The 23,320-nt window shown below is 34.7% G+C and overlaps 1 protein-coding gene across 1 annotated transcript in view; it reads right to left on the reverse strand.

Moving 5' to 3' along the window:
* Positions 1 to 1,530: 1,530 nt before the first annotated feature.
* The window catches only part of CACNA2D3 (calcium voltage-gated channel auxiliary subunit alpha2delta 3), a 392,330-nt gene continuing 370,540 nt past the window's right edge, over positions 1,531 to 23,320 (reverse strand). The window contains exons 34-38 of the mRNA XM_065749768.1: positions 23,265 to 23,320; positions 19,485 to 19,596; positions 3,267 to 3,379; positions 2,420 to 2,502; positions 1,531 to 1,769 (exon numbers count right to left, since the gene is read on the reverse strand). Of these exons, the coding sequence (XP_065605840.1) occupies positions 1,677 to 1,769; positions 2,420 to 2,502; positions 3,267 to 3,379; positions 19,485 to 19,596; positions 23,265 to 23,320 (457 nt within the window). The 3' untranslated portion in view covers positions 1,531 to 1,676. The remainder of the gene's footprint in view (positions 1,770 to 2,419; positions 2,503 to 3,266; positions 3,380 to 19,484; positions 19,597 to 23,264) is intronic.

Here is a 23,320-nt window from a genome sequence, read left to right on the forward strand (position 1 = left end):
CTTCACACTTTCTCCATGTTTCAGAGCTAACGATGACATACAGAAGGGTAAACTCAACAGACAAGAACACTCCGGTGCATTAAAATGAGATCAGCTTTTCTGCAAAAAAGATTCAAATAGCCCTTGGCATGCTTTCAGCCTGCGTCAGCTAGTTTTATCCCAGAAAACTCATTATCATCATTTCTGTGTTTGGATGTAGGCAGTTTGCATGGAAGCTGCTCTGCTCTTTCCAGAGAAAGAGCAGTGTATTTGAACCCATCAAAACATTCAGTAAAAATTCTATTTTATTAGTCTTCTTCCTACTAGCTTCATAGTCACGCTTAAGATAAAGTCCCTATCCCAGAAACGTTTGTCCCCTATTCTCACCTAAAATACATAGCTTAATGTTAAAAGGATTCTTACTTCCAGTTCAGAAACTGTACTCTTCTAGCATCACATTTAGACTAGCATCTCTTTTTTTCTTTTGTATCTTGTGCGCTGCATTGTTAGAAGCTGATGGTAGAGCAAGGTTATTCTATCGATAGAATTCTACCTCAAATAAAAATTTAAACATAAACTGGAGATTAACAGAGTTCAAAGATAAAGATCCTCAACAAACAAATCCATAACAGGGACATTACTACCAACTGCAAGAGGGAATGTGTTGTATGTTGGGTAGGATAAATAGCACTCTTTGTACTGGGCTTTTAAAGACTCCAAAATCTTGTTTCCTTTATCGACTTATTTCCCTTACATAGGGGAACATAAGGCCTAAAATTGAAATAGATTGGTCTTGATTCTTGCCCAGTGAGTGTAAGCCTCAATGGATTCTCAGTGAAAACCATGACAATTTCTGCTGACACAGATGTGTTGCTGGAAATCCACAAGCACAGAAAGTCAGACTTGCAAGTCCTAGCTGACTCTCTGCCTATAGGGCAGAAACTATCAGAACAGTATCATCCTTTTATATACATTACAAATGGTAACAGATGTAAGTTTTAAGTAAGATGTAATTTTGCCACATGCAACTGAATCAAATGATCTGATGTAAAGCTTGCTCAAATTAGAGAAAAGGCTTTAATCGGGCTTTGGCTCACTCTCTAAATGCAACTAAGATGTTTTATAGCTATTTCCAGAAAGCAAAACTTCACTATAAATCAACACAGTGTATTACCTGCTCAGCTTCATATATGCACATGTGTTTCCTTGACTTAATAAAAGCTATTCTGCCTTATTATAAAAGCTAACTCCACATTTTCTTTTTGTTATCCTTTCAAAAACAGGCTAAGGGCATAAGAAAAACATACTTGGCCTAGTTTATTCCCTTTCCATTATCAATTAATGAAACAAATATATTATTGGACTTAAAGCACACTCTGAAGCTGAGATTTTAATATACTTTATTGAAAAAGTACACCATTTTAAATTATTTTCAATGGGACAAAGCAATGATCATCTCTATCTACCAAGTCCTTTTTTGATGAATCATAGCTACCATATGCCAAATTCACATCTGCATGACTAGCAAAGTAAAAAGATAATTTTTTTCAACACATCTTTAAGAATTTATATCACCAACAGTTTAAAATCATGAAATGCTGATGCTCTGACTATATTTCATATCCTCTATGTTGCACCATTTCCCAGTTCACAGTTTATCCATGTATTAGCATGCCAATTGAACACATCAGTCACTGTCACCTTGAGAAAATTGTCAATAGCAGAGGAAGAAGAACAAAAGGAGGTTTAGCACTAAGACCTGGGACACCGCCACATTCTCTCGCATTTTCCTGAAGAGGAAATAAGAAAAAAACAGAAAGGAAAATAAATGCAAGCCAAGGCTCTCAAGTGTGATACATGAGAATCTATTAAACTGCATAAGCAGAAGATTGGTACAAATCACAAAAACTGTGAAAGAAATACACTCAGAAAACAATCCAGGCAATCATTTTCATTTGAAAAAATTAGGCTACAGACTAAAAGCAGGATCAACAAGAATCATAGCAATCTCCATGCAACATTTTAGGCCTCATTCTACATGCCATTACAGCCCTAGAAGCACTAAAAAATTACTCTTGCGTAACATGGGTGTCCACCTACAGCACAAACCACTGTAATCGTGTCTTGGTCTCTATCAATAGAGAACATAGGGTAGTAAATTTGTGACCTGTCCCAAGAAATACTATGTGCAAATATAATGAATATTCCATCACCTTGTGAAGTTAGTTCCTGAAATAAAAACATTAACAGACCAAAGTTCCCAGCCATCCCTAATGAGGAATCCTGTAGTGAGTGCTTAGGCAGGATGAGCTCTCATATTCTGAGTATTCTGAATGTTTTCTGATGAGTTTCATCTTACAAGACAACTTTCCTACTTACCTCTTTTAAGAGAAATAAAACCTCTACTAGAGACTAAAGTAATAAAATAGCAGAAACTTACTTCAGGGTGAAATCCATGACAGGATTCTGGGCGTCTTCTTATCTTCTGAGATTTTAAGCGTTCACATTTAAGGGATTCATTATGTATGATGTAGTTAAGGAGAGATCTTCTGAACACTGCATTTAATTGTCCTGAGTTCATTTCAGTGCTTTGAAATGCATCTAGCGAAAAATCTTTCAACTCCTCACTTTTTTCTTTCAATCAAAGATTTGACATAAGATGTGTGGTCAACACAAGAATAATATTGCAATTCTACTCCTTTCTCCTCAGTGATCCGTTGTTTAGACAGTATAATTTGCTCTTACACTGTTTACCTGCCTTTAAATAACATCTGCAATAAAAGCATACTGCTTTTGATAAATTGCAACAAATCCTGAAATACATAGAACAGCACAGAATAAAAACTATGATAACTGGAAATCAATTACCATATTTACCTTGCTACATTTTTATAGTTTCAGAATGCAGGGATCTGAAATACCTTCAATGCTCCAGACCAGGCTTAAAATAAAAAATGTCCATACAATCAGGAATCTCATAATTTCCAATATCAGGATTGCTACCCCCAGAAGGAATTTACATGCTTAGTCCCTAACATGAAAGAAATTTAACTATCTAAAAATAGAGACTGTGACCTTACAATACTTAAAAATGCACGTAAGTGTATTTGCTTAAATTTTATTGTCTGTCCTAAATACCTAAACGTGAATTCTCCTTGAAAGTAAGAATGCATTCTCAGCTGGCTTAATTTCAATCAGCCCCAGCTGTGATGCATTCTTTGAAGTCTGAAGTCACTTTATGTAGGGAGAAAATTTTCTTCTTGACAACACTGCAAATAAAAGGATATATCTTATTTCTATAGGTGCCATGGTAATTGGTGGGACAGAATCACAGAAGCATTCATTATCTACTACCACCATAAAGAGATTGCTGCTTGGGATTTGCTGGATTACAAAGGACCTGCAAATTAAAATAAAATAGTTAATGGTGACATTTTCTTTATTTCTTAGCAACCGATTTTATTAAGGTATTTTGGACCTGTCAGCAGCACCTGTGTCACAAATCTCACTGACTTCATATATTGTACTGACTCTCTACACTTTGTGGAAGAAGAGGGCCTTGGGCAATCCTTTTCTCAACTGATAGAATATAGTCGTATTTGGAGATTAGCATAACGGCTGATATGCAAGTAGAATGGAACAGATAAGTTGTGCTAATGCCTGTCACCTTGAATTCAAACACAGGAAAATTGCCAAGGAACTTATCTTTTTCTTTATTTCCTTTGATACTGAATCTTTTTTCCATAATTAATAACTAGCTATGTATTTATGATAGGGAATTTTCAAGTACACATGAAACCTATCTTCAAAAATAAAGCAGGTTCTTCTGCAGCCAGATGGCAATAGTTCCAAGTCCCACCTATTGCCTCTAGAATCACGTCAGAGGTTTCATTCCCTCTGGATCTTGCATGGCATACAGCAACATGAATTGCTGAGACAGCTTTCATCTGGCCTCCTGAGAGTCATTTTATTTCTAGGCCAATAAAACAGATATTAAACTTCAAAATCTTAAGTGGAGAGATTTATTTTAGGATAATGTCAATTATATGGTACAAATAAGGTGATAACTCAGCACCACAATCAAATTAAGAGAAAGTATGCAATTCAAATGGAGAGATACAATACATTTATTTCTCTAAGAAGGAAAGCACCCAGGGGTGACCAAGGAAGGAACGTGCAGGCACAGTTTAATGATCCACACAGCTGCAATGAGCTGAACTCTTCTGCATTTACAAAGAGAAAAGAGGATGGTTGAAAGGCCAAAGAGTATTGTTTAACCCTTTCTTTGAAATTCAGAACACAAGAAAAAGAAAAGCTTTAAGGCTCAGAGACAATTCTTCATAATTTCTTAAAACTTTAGTTCAGAATTTAGATATAATATTTACAATTTCTTCCAATACTCAAGAATCTTCGAAATCTGAAAGTTCCAGAAATTAGGTGTTTTTTAGTGTGATATATGGGTAAAAGCACAGAATCTTAAGTGAGGGTTTGAGCCACCAAGATGATGTGGAGAAAAACATTTTTCTTCGGACATGTTTATGTAAAATACATATTGTCTTACTAAAATAATTCCTTGCATCTTCCAAAAATCACAGAAGATGAAATCGTGGAAAGGGTGAGGAATATATGAATTTAGCTCCAGAAAATAAATAAATAAATAAATAAATAAATAAATGAAATTGGAAAATCTGCTATAACAATGTTGCCAACTGAAAGATTAAACACTCCTCAGTATTTTTTAAACTTACTAAACCTCCATTAAAATTACACTTAGAGTGATCTGCAGTGTGTTAGCTTTATGTTTATACATGAAATATACATTTATGGCATAGCGTAAAAGGTTGAACTTTATATATGCACCTACCAAACAGCTGGAGCATGTAGCAAGACTGACATCATTGTAATGGAGCATCTGTGGCTTTGTGGATTTCTGTGTGGGAGAAATGGGGCCAATAAAAGGAAAGGAGGGAAAATTCTTAACAGACAACAACCTCCAAATTGAACTGACTGAATTTCTCAAAACTATTATGAATAATTAAAGGCTCAAAAGATGGGAAAGAAAAACAAACAAACCCAACCAGATTTTATTCCCCAAATTGGTGCAATTTGGATGTTGGGCATTTAGAAATATTCAGAATATTTATAATATTTACTGAATCTTTTGTATTAGCTCGGAAAAGGACTTGAAAGAAATAAAGTGGCATCACAATTAAGTGTTTGCTAAATGTTCATTTCTCTTTGAGAACAGGTTAGTAACCATGATTCTGTTGTACCCAAGGTGTGACTGGCTCAAACTCCTTTTCTAACAATTCCATTTGTGGCCCCCAGGTAAATACTGAAGCATGTCAGGAATTGTGTACTATACAGCTAGCCTGAATGTTGCCATTTAACAAAAAGAGCACACATTCCTCATTTCCCAAATTCATTTTTTCTTTCACTCACTTCATCAGGGCAGCATAAGGGCTCTACAGTATAGGGTACTTCTTCCACATAAAAGAGAGGAGAAAAAATAAAAAGGATTTTGACATTTCTATCCGTTCATCTAGCTGGATGATCAAAAGAGGAAAGCACTGTGATTCAGAAGAAAGCTTTCACCTCAGAATCACGATGTTGAGCAGATTATTACATGGGTTCTCTGACAAAATGGTCAGATGCTATAAAGGCTGGTAGGAATTATATTCTACAGAAAATTTTGCTAGAAATGGTTATTTGGGTGTATATATATAAGAATTTATGGAAGTTAACAATTAAAGAAATTGCGAGGATTAAACTTATTGGGTTAAATAAAAAAAAAAAAAAAACCTTTCTAATTTTGAAATTGTAAAATAGTCATCTACAATTTACACTGGTTCATTTTACCAAACATTGGATATTTTTACAAACCTACAGACTATTATAATTATATGTGTATGGGAACTGCTGAATCACAGCCTGAACCACTGATTGGTCATCTGAGGTGAGCACTGAGTCAGCCATGGGGGCACAGGTGGAGGTATACCTGTGTGACTGGAAGGGGTGGAGCCTGGTTCCACCTCTCCCAAACCCCATTTAAGGACTGACCAGCACTAGGGAAGGATCTCTTCTTGGAGATCCCTCTCACGTGGAGTCCCCTGCGAGCCTTGTCATCCTAAAGGTGAGCCATCTTCTCTTTTGTATTATTTGTATACTGTTTATATAGAACTACTTAAAATATACCATCACCTATACTATTTCTTTGTGGAGTACCATCCTTGGGAGTTATTTACCCCACATATATATAAATCTTTTGCATATCTATGTACATCTGTGGTTCTATTACAGACATTTTTAAGGTGCCTAAATTTATGGTAACTGCTAAAGAACATGTGATTGTCATCTACTGAGCTATAAAAATATGAAGCTTTTGGCTCACTGAAGTATTTTTTTTCCACAGCACATAATAAAACCTTAACAAATATTTTTCTGGAACACCTATTTGACCATGCTGGAGACAAATTCAAAATAAAACTTTAACTATCACAAGAAGTAAATGAATGTTTTCCTTTTCACAACTACTGAACCTAATACAACAATGAAGTTGTGAAGCCAAGTGCATGACCTCACTAGCCACTGACTTGAGGTCACAGGCAAAGGATTTAAATATCACCAAGTGAAGACAGAGGACTGAAGACAGAGATTGAGTTGAGCAAATAATTAGGCAAAAAATATATATGTCTAATTTAGCTTCCTTTTCTAGTAATAGAGTGTGTATGAGCAAATTATACTTCTTTCAGCTGCTCTAATTTAAGCTGTTCACAGACACGAGATATTACTAGATCATGGGCAAAGAAGTTTCTTCCAATCATTAGAGTATTCAGTTGCTCTGTGACTATTTGGATAATTCACATGGCACTGCTTCCATGCCCACCATCATTAAAGACCATCATTAAAGCAGTGTGTCTTCTTTCAACATTCAGCTTCCATGGTGACACGCACTTGAGTATTTTAAACTCATTTTGAGTGAATGTACTTGCCAGTAGACCTCAGAAACTGATCATTCACGGGAAATCAAACGTGTGAATGCACAGTCAGAAGAAAATATTTTAAATACTGAAATATTCCACCAAAATGTGTCATTGTGTACACCAGAATCAGTAGTGAAGGAGAAGAGCCTCTAACAAGGCAGCTTCCATGACTGCAGTGGAAAATACATTACTGACAAAGTGAGGAAAGGGGTTTTGTCTTTTTAGGTAAGTTCCACTGAGAGCCTCTGAACTTTATATTCCAATAAGCCTTTCTGAACACCTGCTGGCTGAGGTTGTCATTTGTGTCTCTGGTAATATGGTAGCTAACAATCAGCAACAGACTAAGGGCATCTCTTATTAACATTATTGCTGTGTTAACAAATTAAAAGGACATCTACGTTTAATGTCTATATTTAATGTTTATGGAGAATGTTTTGTGTTTAAAGGGTAAAACTCTTTTTAAGTTAAGTAATGTAAATCTTTTAGTTTGAATCTTTTTTCTTTACAACACTATAATCATTGTTTGACAGTCACAGTATAGCAAAAGCCTTGCATATGTCTCCATAAGTAAAATGTAATAACCTGTTGTGGTTCCTGTTATGTTGAAGCCACACTGAGTCAATAAGAACCTTATTAATATTTTTTACTCCATCTTTCATCCACTAAGGAACTGGTTTGGTTTATTTAAAGTGCTAGTCCAGAGGTTCAAAACAGGCTCAAATACAAACAGCTTCTTCACTCTGCTTTCAAGAGGAAGGTGAGGAAGGAAGAAATTTGATACTTGAAAGGAGTAGAGAAAAAAAAAAACTATTCATACTGAACTATTTTCTTAATGATGAAAACATAAGAGTAGAGAAGAAATCTTCAAGAAAGTCTGAATTTTAAGTCAGAGCATTAGATAACATTTTTCTCATTTGCACACATTTTATCTTTTCCTTTCTAACCTTTTTCTGTATCAGTTCATATAGAACATCTCCTCAAATATCATTCAAAATGAATTGGAAAATAAAATTAGCTTCTTTTTTTTTAACCTAGAAATAGTACCTTACTTCTCAAGTATGCAAGTATATATTAAACTAGTACTTGAAAATTAACTTTTTCATAGTTGGAATGGAATTCATCATTATATTTGCTAAAGTTGTACTATGAAGGCATGATAATAAAGCATGCCTTTAAGAAGTGAGTTATTATGGCATTGTAATTTCTTAAGATGGCCTGAAATTTTGAAAGTGTAATAGAAGAATTGTAATACAAATCTTGGGGAGCAGTCATGCCAAGAGCTCATGTGACTTAGATGCCTATGTTAGAATACTGATCACTTCCAATCTGAAGAGAGGACATGCAGACACACAAAAAAATGAAGCATAATTCAGAGCAGGAATTTGGCTTTGGTGGTCTGAATATCCTCTGCTTTTCTGTCTTCCTTTCTATTTAATGGAAAAGTAGTGACCCTGCAACGTGAACTTGGAGAAAGGTGATGCCTAAGGCAAAGTGCAAAGCTATGTGCTTTTCTTTTTTGATCAACTTATTTTATAAATGGCAATTCTTTTTTTTTTTTTCTGGGAAAAAGTTACTTTCTCCTTTAAGGAGAAATAATTAGAAAATATAGTCAAGGTAGTGGAGAAGGGACCAAGCAGACACCAGTTTTGCTGCTTGATGCACAACCCTCTTTCCACACCAAGTGCTTCCTTCTTTTCCTTTTTTCTTGAGACTGAATCTCTCAGGTGGCAAACTATCGATAAAGCAACTGGGTGAGAGACAAACTGCCTGGGAAAGGAGGGAGATATTCAGAGCTGTGGAGAAGGGAAGGGATAATGGAACAACCTGTCTTGAAGTAGAAAGACATTTTTCTGTCCAACCTGAAGATCACATTCTTCAGTAGGCCACTTAATATCATCACTTCTTAAGGGAGGACATTGTTGCATGACCAGCTGAATCACTAGGCATACAATCTGCATATGATAGGCTTTGCATCTTCTCTCTGAATCTGGCTTCAACCAGAAGCATTTTCCTAATGTAAGTGCACCCATAACAGGCATAGCTAAGGAAATTCAATTTCAAATGTGTCGTATTCAGCCAAGCTAACTTAATGTTTATTTATTCTCCACTATTTGACTGTAACATCTGCTATTAAAGGAAATTGATGTCACTGTAAATTGGTTAGACTCTGTATTTCAAAGCAGAAGAGCTGGACTATTCCTTTGTCCACTGATACCCCAGATCCCAACACTGACTGAACTATTTTCCATTTCCTGGCTGAGAACCATGCTGCCATTATCTGGTGGCCAGGGACACTGCTATAGGACTCATTTCAATGACAAAGAGGTAATAAATCTTTAAGTAGCATTCAGCAATCTCTGATTTTCAGAGAAGTTTTCTCTTTTCTTCTAAACACAACAGACTCAAAAGTTATTGAGGAAACAAAATGAATGACAAGGAACAGATAAGTATAATGATACAGGACAAGACCATATTTGAGGGAGAAAAAAGGTAGAAATGGTTTATTTCCCTTATCCTGAAGAATGGTTCTGTTGCAATATGGTGACAATTTGAGTATGGCAATAACATTAAAAGAAATTCAATTTATTTAAATACAGTGTTGCATGTTTTCAATTAAAAATTAGTTTTATCATAGAAATACTGCACTGTTGTGCTTTGTTTTAGGACACATCTTCAGCTCTAAGAATTATTGATATGTTATATTTTACAATCAACTTTTTTTCTTTTTTTTTATTTTACAAAAGTACACTACTATATGTCAAGTACATGATGGAAATAAACATGGCTTATGTGGGATTTTAAACCTATAAACATTTAAATGACTATTCAGATTCATATGTAATTTCATAATAATGAGCTTTAACAGCTTGATTCAAGAAAAAAACATCTTTTATGTATGTTTTTCTTTTTTTTTCTGTAATGATGTCAGGATAATATAATATAATATTATTGCTTAATGTTACAGTGATGACTGTGGGATTTACACTCAAATTATGATTGGAATAAAATCCCATTGTTGTGTTAGCATATGTCTGCCAATACACAATCATATCTATCATTTTTAGGAGGTAATAAAAAAGATATTTTAGCTAGCAGTTGTTTTGGCCACAAAGAAGAAGCCTACAAATATTTTCAAATTGGCAACCTAAATGCACACACAAAGATTTGAAAAAATATTCTGAATTTCCATGGTATTCAACTCAGCCCCAAATGGGAGCTTGAGCATCTCTGTAAATTCAGCTATTTCGCTCCAGGCTTTTCAGTGTACTTTTTTCACTGCAGACCAGCACTATAGAAGTTTGTATATTTTGGATTAAGATTAGTTGTTACTCCGGGATTACATTTCATAAATGTCAAATTTGATCATTCCTATTTTTTTTAGAGAAAGAAAAAACATACTAGCACCAGGATAGAGTAAATGGAAAATGTTGTGCGTTCTGTGCTCAAGTATCTGTTACTCACATAACTATTGGTTGCAAATGTTCAACCCTAATGGTCTGGAACAAACTTTAACCATTCAACTGAAATGCAGATATCTACCCAACTACTATCATGTGCTTTCCAGGCTGCTGGCTACATTTTCAACTCACATTTCTCTCACTTATCACATTTCTTTAAATGAATGAATGAAATGTTTATATGACACTCATACATTGGGCTACTTGCTTTTTTAGTTGTTCCTTTTTTTTCCAACTCAAAATAAATGGTGATAGAGAATGGAACATCTTCAATACAACTTGTAAAAATAATACATACGCCAATAATAACATTTCTGAGAGCAGTTAAAATATATAAAAATAATAATAATAAAGTCCTAGTCATTCTATTACATAAAGAGGCAGATAAGCTCTCTGGCTCAGACCTGTAACCTGACTCCAAGATAAAATATTGCTACCACTACATATGGCCTCACTGACTTGAGGACAACTTGGTGTCAGAATAAACATATATAATCAAAGCAAAGTTCAGAACGAAGGAGGAAAATGAAAAATATCATTCTCACTGTTGCTGTAGGCTTAGAATATAACAAGAACTTTGATAACCTCCCTCAGCTTTCTACTTCAGATGCCTGTGATGATTTGTGACAATAAATGGTAATATAGAATTTCAGCTCACTAGGTGAACTGCAAAGCTTTTGCAGAGACATCAGGCTCAGAAGATCCACAAACTTTAAGTATCAGTCAAAGTTGATGTCTCTGAACAAATCTGAGCTCACTTTTGAGACTGTAGTATAACTGTCTCCATAGGCAGAGTGGGTACCCAAGTTTTTGATAACTGTTTAAAACAGTGGGCATGAAACAAATTGTATCAGAGGGCTCTTACAACTCAGATATTGCTTTTTTGACAGTGGCAACAGGTTAGCAAGAAGATGAGAGAATGTAACTCTGCTGTTAGCCAATGTGAGTTTTGAGCCATACTCAAGTAGCTGCGGTTTATGTTCAGAAACATCTCAGATATTTTAAGATGTTAGATGATTCCTAAGCTGAATTCTGAATACAAAAATTTAAAACTTAGTTGGTTTCCTCTGACTTATGAAGACTCATAAATATCACATGATATTATAAAAGACACTTCTGCACTGCAAGCATGCTAACTATTCTTTTCCTCAGCTTTAGGTCTAGAACACACTATAAAGCTCCAAAGAAGCACTTTATACTGAAGACTATTTTTCCAGTATTAATAGGCCACCTGCCTCAATGCCATGATGTTAAGTATTAGGATTTGAGGAATACAGAATATAATGACAGCAATTTTAGTTAAATACTACTTTTTTTCATGAGTATTTAAATATTTATTTATTGGTCATTTCTACCTGTATATAAGCAGAAGAGAGAAATTCTGACACTATATGGAATAAGATCATATGCTTAAGAAAAATACTATTTTGATCAGTACTGGCTATCCTTTCCTTAGCAAGTAAGGAGGCACAATAGCAACATTCAGTAACAAAGATTTCATGTCTAACTCATTCACACTGTAGGAGTGTATTTCAAACTTGCTTGTTTTGCTGCCCGAGCAGAGCAACCATTAGAGAGGTCAGATACATTAAACTTTTTATTTAATTTAATCTAGAAAAAATCAAGATGGCATTCTCCAGGAATGCCCTGATGCAAAATCTTAAGTACAAAGAGCAAAGATGATCAGGATTTTCATTTTTAAAAGTGAAATAAAATCTAGAACTAAAATGCTCATTGGATATTTCCACAGTGTGGTTTGCAAGAATGTTGTGTGTATAGATATGAAGCAATGACTGGGATGACCACATCCAAAAGCATTATGCACAGTACCTGTCATTGTCTCCACAAGTGTATTATTTAAAGATCTTTAAAATTCTGTATTATTTAAGGAAATATCTAAGTATTCCCTTGTATGGAATTCCAATATTAAGATTCATAATGTTTTTCCAACATAAAAGCTATTACATATCTATTAAATTCCAAAGTTTGCATTAAAGAGAAGTGTTAAATATACAGATGCCTAAGTCGTGTTTGTATCATTTTTCATCAATCAGGCTGTATTATATTATGAGAATATTATAAGCTGACATGAGTTTCCTAGTGTTAGCAATACTTCACAAGTGTACCTGGCTTTAAAAACTCATGGCAGTGTTTTCCAATTTTAATAAGTTTTCCCTCTTCAAATCATCTTTGATATGCATATTACCACTCAGCTGAATATATTATGACATTCATATAACATTTTAAATCTCCTGTCATTACAAAGCATCCTTTCACCGTGTCAGCCTGTATCTATCATATGTTTAATATTTATTACTGCTTGTTTAAAATGTAAAATTATCTTACTTTTAAGCAGTGGTAATATTTAGATTTTATAGTGCTATTGAGATTAACTATGATCACTGAATGGTGAAGATCACCACCTTCCCACACATAAGTTTTATATGTAAACATCTCAAGCAGTTGAGCTGTGGGCTATTTGGAAGATATAAGTAGGGAACTGAAGAGCTAAGAGATGCTCATCCTACTTGTCAGAAACAAACAAACAAAAACAAACAAAAAACATTGGAACTAATGAAAACATCAGTGGCTGGAATTGCTAGGAAGTCACCCCATGCTTCTCCAGGGTTTTAAAGTACTTACCAACTGACTGCGTGGCCAGTGCTATGAGGCTCCCTAATGAAAACGTTTCACATAACTGCAAAAGACCCCTGTGCATTTCCTTAACTTTCTTTCCTTCTATGAAATCCTCATCACATTCATTATATATTTTTTGTCAATAAAAACATCTTTTCAAAGAAAAAGATTACCGTGGTTAGGTTTTTTTTACTTTAATTTTTGATCGAGTGATTTTTTTTCTTTTTTATTCTTTAGCCTTTTCATGACTGGCACAAGGCCAAATAAATTGTGAGAGAGAAACTGGATTAGCAAATAGAGATATGCTTTGTCAATTACATAAGCAAACTCCAAGGTATTTGTTCCTTATGGAAAGATTTGACGCAAATAAAAACCAAGAATAATAGTGAATAATATGAAGTTTCTTAAAAGAAAATAGTAATTTACAGTGTTTTCTAAACTGGCCATTCAAAATATACATTATCAAAGAGTAGAGATAAAATTACCCACGCAGTGGCTTTAAATTGCATTTACATGCCAAACAGTGTAATCACTGTTCCTTTTGTAGTGAAGAGGAAGTTACAACATACAATTGCAATTGTTGATGTGTTGGTAACATGATATAGGATTTTACACTATGTGTAAAGACCTTTAATAAATAATTCTACCAGTCTAGATTGCATAATTTGATACTTCTTTCAAAAAAAAAAAAAAAAAAAAAGCAGAATAATCTTTGGGGGGTCACCTGAATTTTGAGGATTTTGGTTACTACAAAGTTCTTCAAAAGCTGAAGTTGCCCCAGAGACCTCTTAACGCATAAGAATTCTACAAGTCTGAAAGATCCCATTTTCAAAACAAAGGTGCACTTGAGACTTCAACAATTAATTACTGAGGTATGTGAAACTTTGACTTTCCTTTGTAGATGCGCCTGTACTGCAGTTGAACACCTAAACAAAACCCTCAGAGATTAAGATCTGTCCACTCTTGCCAAGGTCATCAGTGTGATTATAGCATACCTTTGACTCCAAATGGGCATAGGTCAAAACCATTTACGTGCATGGTATCATGTGTATTTGGCATGGTTACTGAAAAGCAGTCATATAAAAGCATACAGTCTAAACATAAAGTATAGTGAAGTACAGAGAATATTTGCTTTCCTTCAGGGTCATATATGATGGATACTCTAAAATGAATACAACATAAAATGTCTTCAAGAAGACTGATTATAATTTACTGCTCAAACTACTCCGGGAAATCTACAGGAATATTCTGAGTATATATAGAGAGCTCCAAATGAGAAGAAATAGACCCTTGATGCTTTGCTTGTTTTATGTGGCAAGCTGATTTGTTTAGAAGTAAACTAACTACATCTGAAAAGGCAAATGATTATTTATTTCATGGGAAATTGAACTGCATATTTATTTACACATTTTAAACACGATCAAGTACAGCAGTTTGGCAAGCCTCTACTGAGCAACAAATGGAGAAATATTTTAGCAACTGATGGCTTAGCTCAAGATTAAGCGGTTTTTAAAAACCATTACCATTTCAAAGTCTACACATTGCCCCATTTCTGACACTAATATGCTCATGCCCCGAACAATCTGAATCTAATTTGTATCATTGTTTATATTTTACTGCCAAGTAAATGCAATCAGTGGACAAATCTTAAATTTGCCAGTAGACATTCACGCTAAAGGTTTAATGTCATCCTGAACAACAACTCCATCGTGACCAACCTCTTTTTATTGGCAATAAGCAGAACACAATGCTCAGTCAAATATGCAATATCTAGGCCAGTATTTAATCAATTATGCAATTCCTATCAATTTAACTGCTAATTTGCATGTAATATACAAGAAAGGGAACACTTAACATTTCATCTTATAAATAAATAAGTAAAACTAGTGCAAAATTCTTTCCATGAGTTAGGATGATTGTAGCTATATATTTCTTTGCTTTCCTGCTGAGCATATAACTCTCTGATCACTACTTTTAATTTTGTGACTTATACACAATGAATCAATTGGAAAAAAGTGAACGGGGGGAAAAAAAAACCACCACCAACAACAACAACAAGAAAAACCAGACACGTTTATGCTTATGGAATTGATCTTGTGGAGCTATGAGTACTTCAATTTGAATAGAAGGGTCACTGGTAGCAAGGCCAGATTTTTGATCTGCATTCAAGTCCAGTATGTCATCACACAACAACATGAGAGGTTAAAAGAGAAGATTTTAAAACACTGGACTCTGCAACTATTGTCTGATTTGTATTCTCATAGCTTCCAGAATTGCACATGCAAATTCAGCAAGCATGAACTCAAATGGTTGCAATTCTAATATGCATACTTAACGTATTAATAGATTATTTCATTTAGTAACTTGCTGGATCTGCAAAAGATCATTTATGTTTTATTATTTATATCTAGCAGTCATGGGTTAATAATACAATTAATGGTGTTTTCCCAATGAACTAAGTGAAAATTATGATTCTCCAAAAATTAGATTTGCAATTCAAGAAAACGTTTTTCTGTTTCATCTAAAAATTGATGAGTGGATGCACCAAAAATTTCAGGTAACTGATCTTGGTGAGATAGACTATAATCTTTTCTAATTTATAACATCAAAACAAGATTGTTATGGTTTTAAATGTCAGCAATTAAACTCTGTTATGCAAAGAGCAGCAGAAAGCAAAAACTGGTCATGTATCTGATGAGAATTGCTGGAAAACTTTAGTTGACATACTTGCATTAAAAACCAGCTAACACACTGTGGCAACACCTCATAAAACTGCAAAAGCATTGAGATGCTACATTAGCCAAAGACTTCAAATTTAATGCCTAATAAAAACAAAACAAAACAAAACAAAAAAATGAGAAACAACCTATCATCCAAACAGAAACCATATTTCTAAGAAGTGAAACATATTTATAACCTGCATCAAGTGGCATTAGTGTATTTCTGACTCTTCAGCTATTTTCAGTACATAAGCTGCCATGGAACATTTATCAGACTATCTTATTCTCTGATGTACTGACTTGGTTATCTTTTTTTCTCTTCCTTTTTCTTTTCCTCTTTCTCTTCCTCCTTTTCTTTTTTTCTTTTTCTTTTTTTTTTTTTGCTATAAAAGGGATTAACTTACCAGAAAATATGAAAGCGCTTCATATTTTAAAAAAATCCCATTTTTTCTCTTTTGTTGACAGCACATAAAAAATGTGGATTAACGTATTTTTGATTGTTCTTTAAATAACAGATTAATTTAATAATTGCAGGGATATTGAATGACAAAAAATTATGGGGCTGGTAAGCCAAACTCTGACCCTAATGACATTCTTACGTTAATTCTTATTTTCTTTTAGGCTCCTACTTTCTTAATAAAACCTATATTTTTGAAAATCTGTTTTAAACACTGCAAATTATCCCCAAGTAGCATTTATTTTTTGCTAGTAAGAGATAAGTTTACATACAAGAGAGCATGCTTTATTTATCTTTATACATATAGTGCCTAACTCCAGACCATTTCAGACTATAGGTGCCTTTCCATGGCTAGAATAAGTTTTGAGAGATGACTTGCAAAAGTGATCCATCCATTTATGAAGTAATTAGCATAAATCACTGACTGTGATTTATTTGTGAGGATAATTTCAGTTTAAGCATCCATCATTAAAATTTAGAGCATTTAGAAGGGCAAGGCTTATTTTTTCTAACTTAGCTGGTAGCTGTTTCCTTTCCATTAAGCACTGTGAAGTGCTGCATGTTCCAAGACTAGTAATAGCACATTCAGCAGTGAATAAAACTGAGCCCTTGGCTCTCACCGCATGACCCAGTTGACAATGACAGTGTCTTTGGTAGCAATAGCACAGTGTTTGTAATCCAAAATGTCTTATCTAAGTAACACTCTATGGTTTCAATTAACAGCAGTCATCATTTTTGCTTATACTCTGCAACTGTTTTTATTCTCCTTTTTCAGACAAGGGCTCTCTTGTGCCTGACAACGTAGGAAAGAACAATAGTGATTTGAATTAGTATCTTACAACAAAAATTTCCTTGCAGCAGAGTATTGCACAACTTCTAATTGCAAACCTGTTCACTTTTGCCAGGAGTGTACTTGAAAGGAAGTGATTATCCTACAATATTATCCTGGTTGAATATTCAGCTAAATATTTACATAACTATTCTTCTATTTGTAATCAGTGTTGGCAAGTATACATCATAAGTAGATTAATCTGTAACAAAGTCCAAGGTAGGCACATAAAAATATTGCACTGTCTCAAAGAGAGGTGAATTGGGCCCCACAGATACAATAGACATTGTTCAAATGTATCCCCTAAGCAAAGCATCAGTTCACATCTCACTGCATATTAGGCTGAACCCTAATTTTGAGTGATTGAGCTCTTCATTCTTAAATTACAAGCATTAAGCAATACACTTGCTTGTAAAAATATTTATTGATACTGAGGCCACGAAACAGAAAACTGGGTCAGAAGATGTAGGTCTACAAGAGACTTGTAGGGTCAAATTCCTTAGCTGTTCTGCGGGAAAGTGTCTGGGATTATAACAAAAATATTTGGAATCTAATGTAGTCTGCAATCTTAGATGCAATTTGTAGATTGTTAATGACAGTGGGTAAATGGTATAATGAAGAACTTTCCCATGAGAATCTAACAGTTCTTCTAGATTATTTCTTTAGGTTTTACCATTGCTTGTGGAGGAAAATAATGGGTGCCTTGAGATCAGTTTGTAACTTATAGGATTTTCTTTCTTTCTTTCTTTCTTTTTTTTAATGTTCCACTGTGGAACACAAAATGTTTTTCTATGAAAAAGATCTTAGCACATTTTTTTTGAAATACTATAATTTTCACTCAACGCAGTTTCCAACCCATTGCTGTCCAAGCATTGCAGAATTGTGTTATTTCTGAAAGTTATTTCCTTTGACCTGAAGTTACCTAAGAAGGCAGACTGAAATGTGCATTCCTTTGAAAAAAAAATAATATATATATAGTGCTGGTCGATTAATCTTTTGATAGAAACGTGTCTTTTTGCAATATTTAAGAACAAGAGATACAATAATTGTTACAGAGCTTCTCAGTAGTATTCTGCTAAACAATCACAAAACTGCCTGAACTGTACAGAGCTGGCATCAGGCACCCAAAGCAGTGCAATGCACATTGTATTTGATATGTCAGATGGAAAAGCCATAGCTTGATTCTGTTGTATTTGCTCTTTACAGTCAGTGGGACCTCTTGTTACACTTCAGGTATAAAATTCAGTGTTCCTTCATATTGAGTTACGAAGAATTGTTGTATTTCTACCCTGCAAAAGCATATAGGAACTATAATTACACTAGATTTTAATCATTTTCACATAATTACAAGTTGGTCAACAGCAAATTTAAAGTGAATACTGGAGCTTGACTGATATCTCCAGTGCACTTAACTGTTATTCCTTATTCTTATATAGTGAATATATTGAGGGGGAAGTTTAGCTGCCACTCCAGAAGCATACCTATTGACTTCAAAAAGATGTTTTACCCTTGTTTGCTATCTGAACACTGATGTGTGCTGGGAGGGGACAGCTGTAACAATTTTTGTTTGACTTATAAATTCTTGATATGTATATTGATACACTAATTGTTGTAAATGTTAAACTCCATTGTGATTATGACTTCTCTGCAAAAAGGAAATCCAATGACAAAGACCTACTGTACATACTGTAGGAAGTACAGAGATTTGCATAAACAATATAATGTTCAGTACCTACACAATTCTAAAATTAGAGTGCAGCATAGCTATAGTACAAGACTCACTGTAGATAGGCATGAAATACAGAAGAGACATTTCCAGTAGGAAGGAAGAAAGTCATCCTCTTCTTTTAACTCTATGACGGGCAACAGAAGCACTTGCAGAACTGACAGGGTTACAGTATTGACATGAGAGATGTGTTACTACTAGCTCAGCTTCCTAGCACTGAAAGTTTGAAGGATAGATTTAAACTTCTCCCACTCTTTCAGCTAACAGTTCTAAGCAGGAAACATTTGCCATGCAAGTAAAAACAACCAGATCTCAGTGCAGCACAAGGGAACTTGTAACCTACCCAGCAGAGTTCCACTCCTGTGTAGAAGTGCTAACAGTAGTAATGTCTCTGTATCTAAATCTTTCCAAATTTGTCTGTAGTGTTCTGCCCATTCCCTGGAGAAGACTTTAATGTTCTTTGAAATTAGCAAAAGTGTCTACTGGTTTTACCTTTTTTTTTTATTAAGAAAATAATATGCACTGCTTTAATTTAAGAGTATTAAACTTGTAACTGACCCCTGGAATAAGAGACAGCCATCGTTATCTAAGATAAAACACACAGTCTTGTATGTTCTTCAACATAACCTTGAATAATTCAGTTTTACTGCTTTGCCACAAACTTGTATAAAAAAAAAAAAATCAAAAGGGCTTACTTGAAACAGTCATCGCAAGCAATATTCCCCGTGGTCTCCTTTATAGTGCGTTCAGAAACAAAAGCTGGATATTCAGTATCACAGGGCTCTAGGGTTTGCTTCAACCTCTGCGCTATAGACACAGCAAAAACATATCTTGATGTTAGCATGGGAAGAACAGCACACAGAATTCTGAACAAGATGAGAAGCTTTATTACAGAGCACAGAGGATGGAAATGTTACTCAGCTTCTGCCACCCTGTGAGATTTCCTAGGCAGTGCATAGCACTATTATTTCAATTAAAAGAAAAAAAAATTCTACCCATGGAATGCAACTTTTTTTTTAACATATAAACGTAAAAGTAGTTATTCATAGTTTAGCCTTTGCCAAACTTGTTTATATTTATGGGCATTTTTTCATTTTTTCACTGTGGAATTGAGATGGACTTACTGCTGTTTTTATTTCAGTGATGTGCATCACTAACTCATTGAGTGATGAACTCATTTTACTGATGCCAAAATACCTTTTTTTTTTTTTTTGAGTTTAGAGGGGTTCTCTAGAAAATTTTAGCAATTAAAATAACTCTCTGGGTAGGAGGCAGAAGCATTTCCTTTGTCAAGAACTGTAGTCTGCTTCCCAAAATTGTAATAATAAAAACATCATAACAATTTTAATTCACTAAAATGGTGCAAGGGTGGATAAATTGACACTATTTACACCTTAAAGATGGGGAAATCGGCGCGCAAGAAAATGTGTGTTCAAGGTCAAATGACAGGACAGCAGCAGAGCTGAGAGCTGCAGACAGCTCCTCTGACTGTCACACTGATGAATTTGTTGGACAATTCCTCTCCCTCAGTCCTTCATTCCACCCCCCACCCCTTCATTCTTCCTTAACACAGAGATACACTTGCACATCAGAACAAATGTTAAGCCTATCTTCAACTAATTGCTAAGTGAGAAAACAAGACCAAGTATGACAAAAATAGATTACACTGAACAGGCTCTTTGACACCACAGATCTTCCATTCAGGACAATCTGTTTCAGAGCCAGTATTATATCTGTTACACTCTGTCAGGGGAAGGAACAAAACTGTTTCTGCAACGATACATGTTTCTGAAATGTATTGAATTGGAATAAATATTCCTCCAAACTGTATCTTAAGAAAGGTACTGAAACCGGTCAGGAAAATTTCACTATTTCTAATGTTTCCATTATGGACAAGGCAAATTTAACAGTATAGAATTTTCGTAAACTTTGTGTAGCTCTCCAGCACCTTCTCTCTTTATCTTCTTTGCTGCTTATCTGTTGCTAAGAATGACAGAAATTTATCTCACCTGTAACTCTGTGTTTACCCTCAGTTGTATCAACACAAGGGTTTTGTAAGAGAGGCTGCCAATGACAGCAGACCAGTATGAGACAGGTCTCAGACTTTCAGTCCCCCCTGAAGAGTCCAGAAGATGGTGGAATTGCACAAGGTTTAGGACACCAATTTCTTCTCTCACACTTACAGATGTGATTAATATTATAAGACCTTGTGCAAGAGTTCTTCCTCCCACGGCATGGTAAACTGACACGTGGAAAGGTCTAAGATTGTAATGTGTCATGCTTTATTAGCGTCACAGTTATCACAGGAAGCAATTTCCCCATTAGAGGACTTGAAATTTTGCTGAGCTATATTAAGCACCATTAAGTAAAAATAATTGAATCTGAGAATTCATTGTTTTTATTTAATACCCATTACGACTCTTAGTGGTAATGTAGCATCTACAGATGAACATCCTTAAGCACACCGTTTTCTTGCTTGCTAAGTTTTGTCCATAACATCTCCTTTCCTTTCATTTTGCTAATACTTGTTGATTTCCAAGCTATCACTAACTGCCTAAATACATCTGAACTGCCCAAACAGTGCCATAAGACCATAATATTCCAGTGAGTGTGATCAGAGTATGTTGGATACACTTACTCATCAAAGAAATGGAGCAAGGGAATCGTGTAGCTAAAACTTCGCTTTCAAGTAAAACATGAATTAAAATCCTACAACCACTCTGCCTAAGTAAAGTGACATAAAGTGTTGTTTTCAGGAAATGAAAGACTACTCCATATTAATTGCTTCCTTTTGTAGTTAACGTGTAAAAACCAAAAACAGACATTTATTTTAAAGAGGTAAGGGATGCTGCCCTTAGAGGATGTCTTCCCTAACATACAATGCAAGGATACTTCACAATGGGATATATTAAGGCATATTTATACTGTACATTAAAAAAAAAAAAAAAAAAAAAAAAAGCACTGAAGAAAGTCACTATTCCCTTCTCAGTCTGCTTTGTGTTATTGTACAAACAGTAAGCATTATAGCAGGCATACCCACCATTCCTATTTAAATATAGGAACAGATTTGCCTTTCCTGGGGCTAGCACAGCAAACTCTGCTGTCCCACACAACCATCCATGGAAGAGATCTTCTCAACATGGTTAGGGACATCACTGGAAAGGGGGCCATGGTTTTCAGATGACCCATACAGAAACTGCTGATAACGAAATAGCTCTAAAAATAGTGTTAAGCTGGTTTTCATGGAGATCTGTTTGTGTATTTGCATTCAGTTTACACCAGGCTCATTGTTCAAGCAACAGAAAACTAGGCTGCGTTGTTGCAATAAAATATACAGTTTCCATCAGAAGGGGAAATACTGTGCTACACTGATGCAGCTAATTCTCCAGAAGGCTCTTCACAAACCTTCTTCTCCAGCAAACTCCCATCTCAGCCTTCTTTTCTCTCTGATCAGCATGTTCGTCAGGCAGAAGTTGACAAGAGCTTTGCCATTTACTGCTATACTTCCTAGTTGCTTACTGTAAAGAGGATACTAGAATACTCCAGGGCATCAGGGTGTTCAATTTTCCCAATGCTCTATTTTCAGCCAGGATCTTATTTTGGCATTAAATGAATGAATGAATAAATTAACAACTAATAATAATAAAAAAACTAGTACCAATACAAACAGGAATTACAATATAAAGCAACACGTTTAATCCCTGTCTTGCTGAGGAGTATAGAAAACTGCAAAGCTGAGGGTGAAAAATTCACGTAAAATCATTACAGAAGTGAATGTCTTGCTGCACAACTGGCCTCTGAAATAGCCCACTGACTAGCACTGAAGCAAATTAGCTCTTCAACGCTTCTAAAATGTCATTAAAAAATCTGTGAAAATATGAGACAACTGAAATTCAAAACTTCTTAGTGATTCTGAAAATTTTATTGTTATTTCAGAAGTACTTTGAACAGTAAAATAAAACAAAATATATTTTTGGCCTATATTGTTTAAAAATAAGAGCATAAAATTTACTATCTTAACATTTAAAATTTAGTTCCATATGAGATTACATTGAAATTATCATTTTCCTTTGGAACTAATTTGAAATGGCATTTTCCAGCACAAGCACCCCATACATACTATAACAGCTCCAGAAGAAATGGAGTAATAAGGGGAAAAAGGCAGTTTAACTATTTAACTCATAAAGATATTCTTAGAATGAAGAGAGGTACTTTAGAGGAAAACGAAAATCTACTATCTCATTGTCTATTATTTTAACTTTTCCATTATAGCAGTTCCCTGTATTCTTAGAGCACACAAGTACTCTACTTATTCATAGAAGTTCTTGATTCTCCTTTTTATTATAGGAAATATATATAAAAAAGAAGAGGATGCTGAAATGAAAGGCAAACTAATTTATTCAGAAGTGTTATTTAATCTACTTTTAATGTAATGTCTAAATTTAAAAAGAAAGTAAAAGAGAACTTTCACTTACCTTTCGCTGTTAGATCAGAGTGCCACCAACTGCATAGATTAAACTCCACAAGGAAC

This window comes from Cyrtonyx montezumae, unplaced genomic scaffold (genome assembly GCF_038088225.1).
Source record: "Cyrtonyx montezumae isolate F1298 unplaced genomic scaffold, pur_monq_1.0 scaffold_6, whole genome shotgun sequence".
Taxonomy (NCBI): Eukaryota; Metazoa; Chordata; class Aves; order Galliformes; family Odontophoridae; genus Cyrtonyx; species Cyrtonyx montezumae.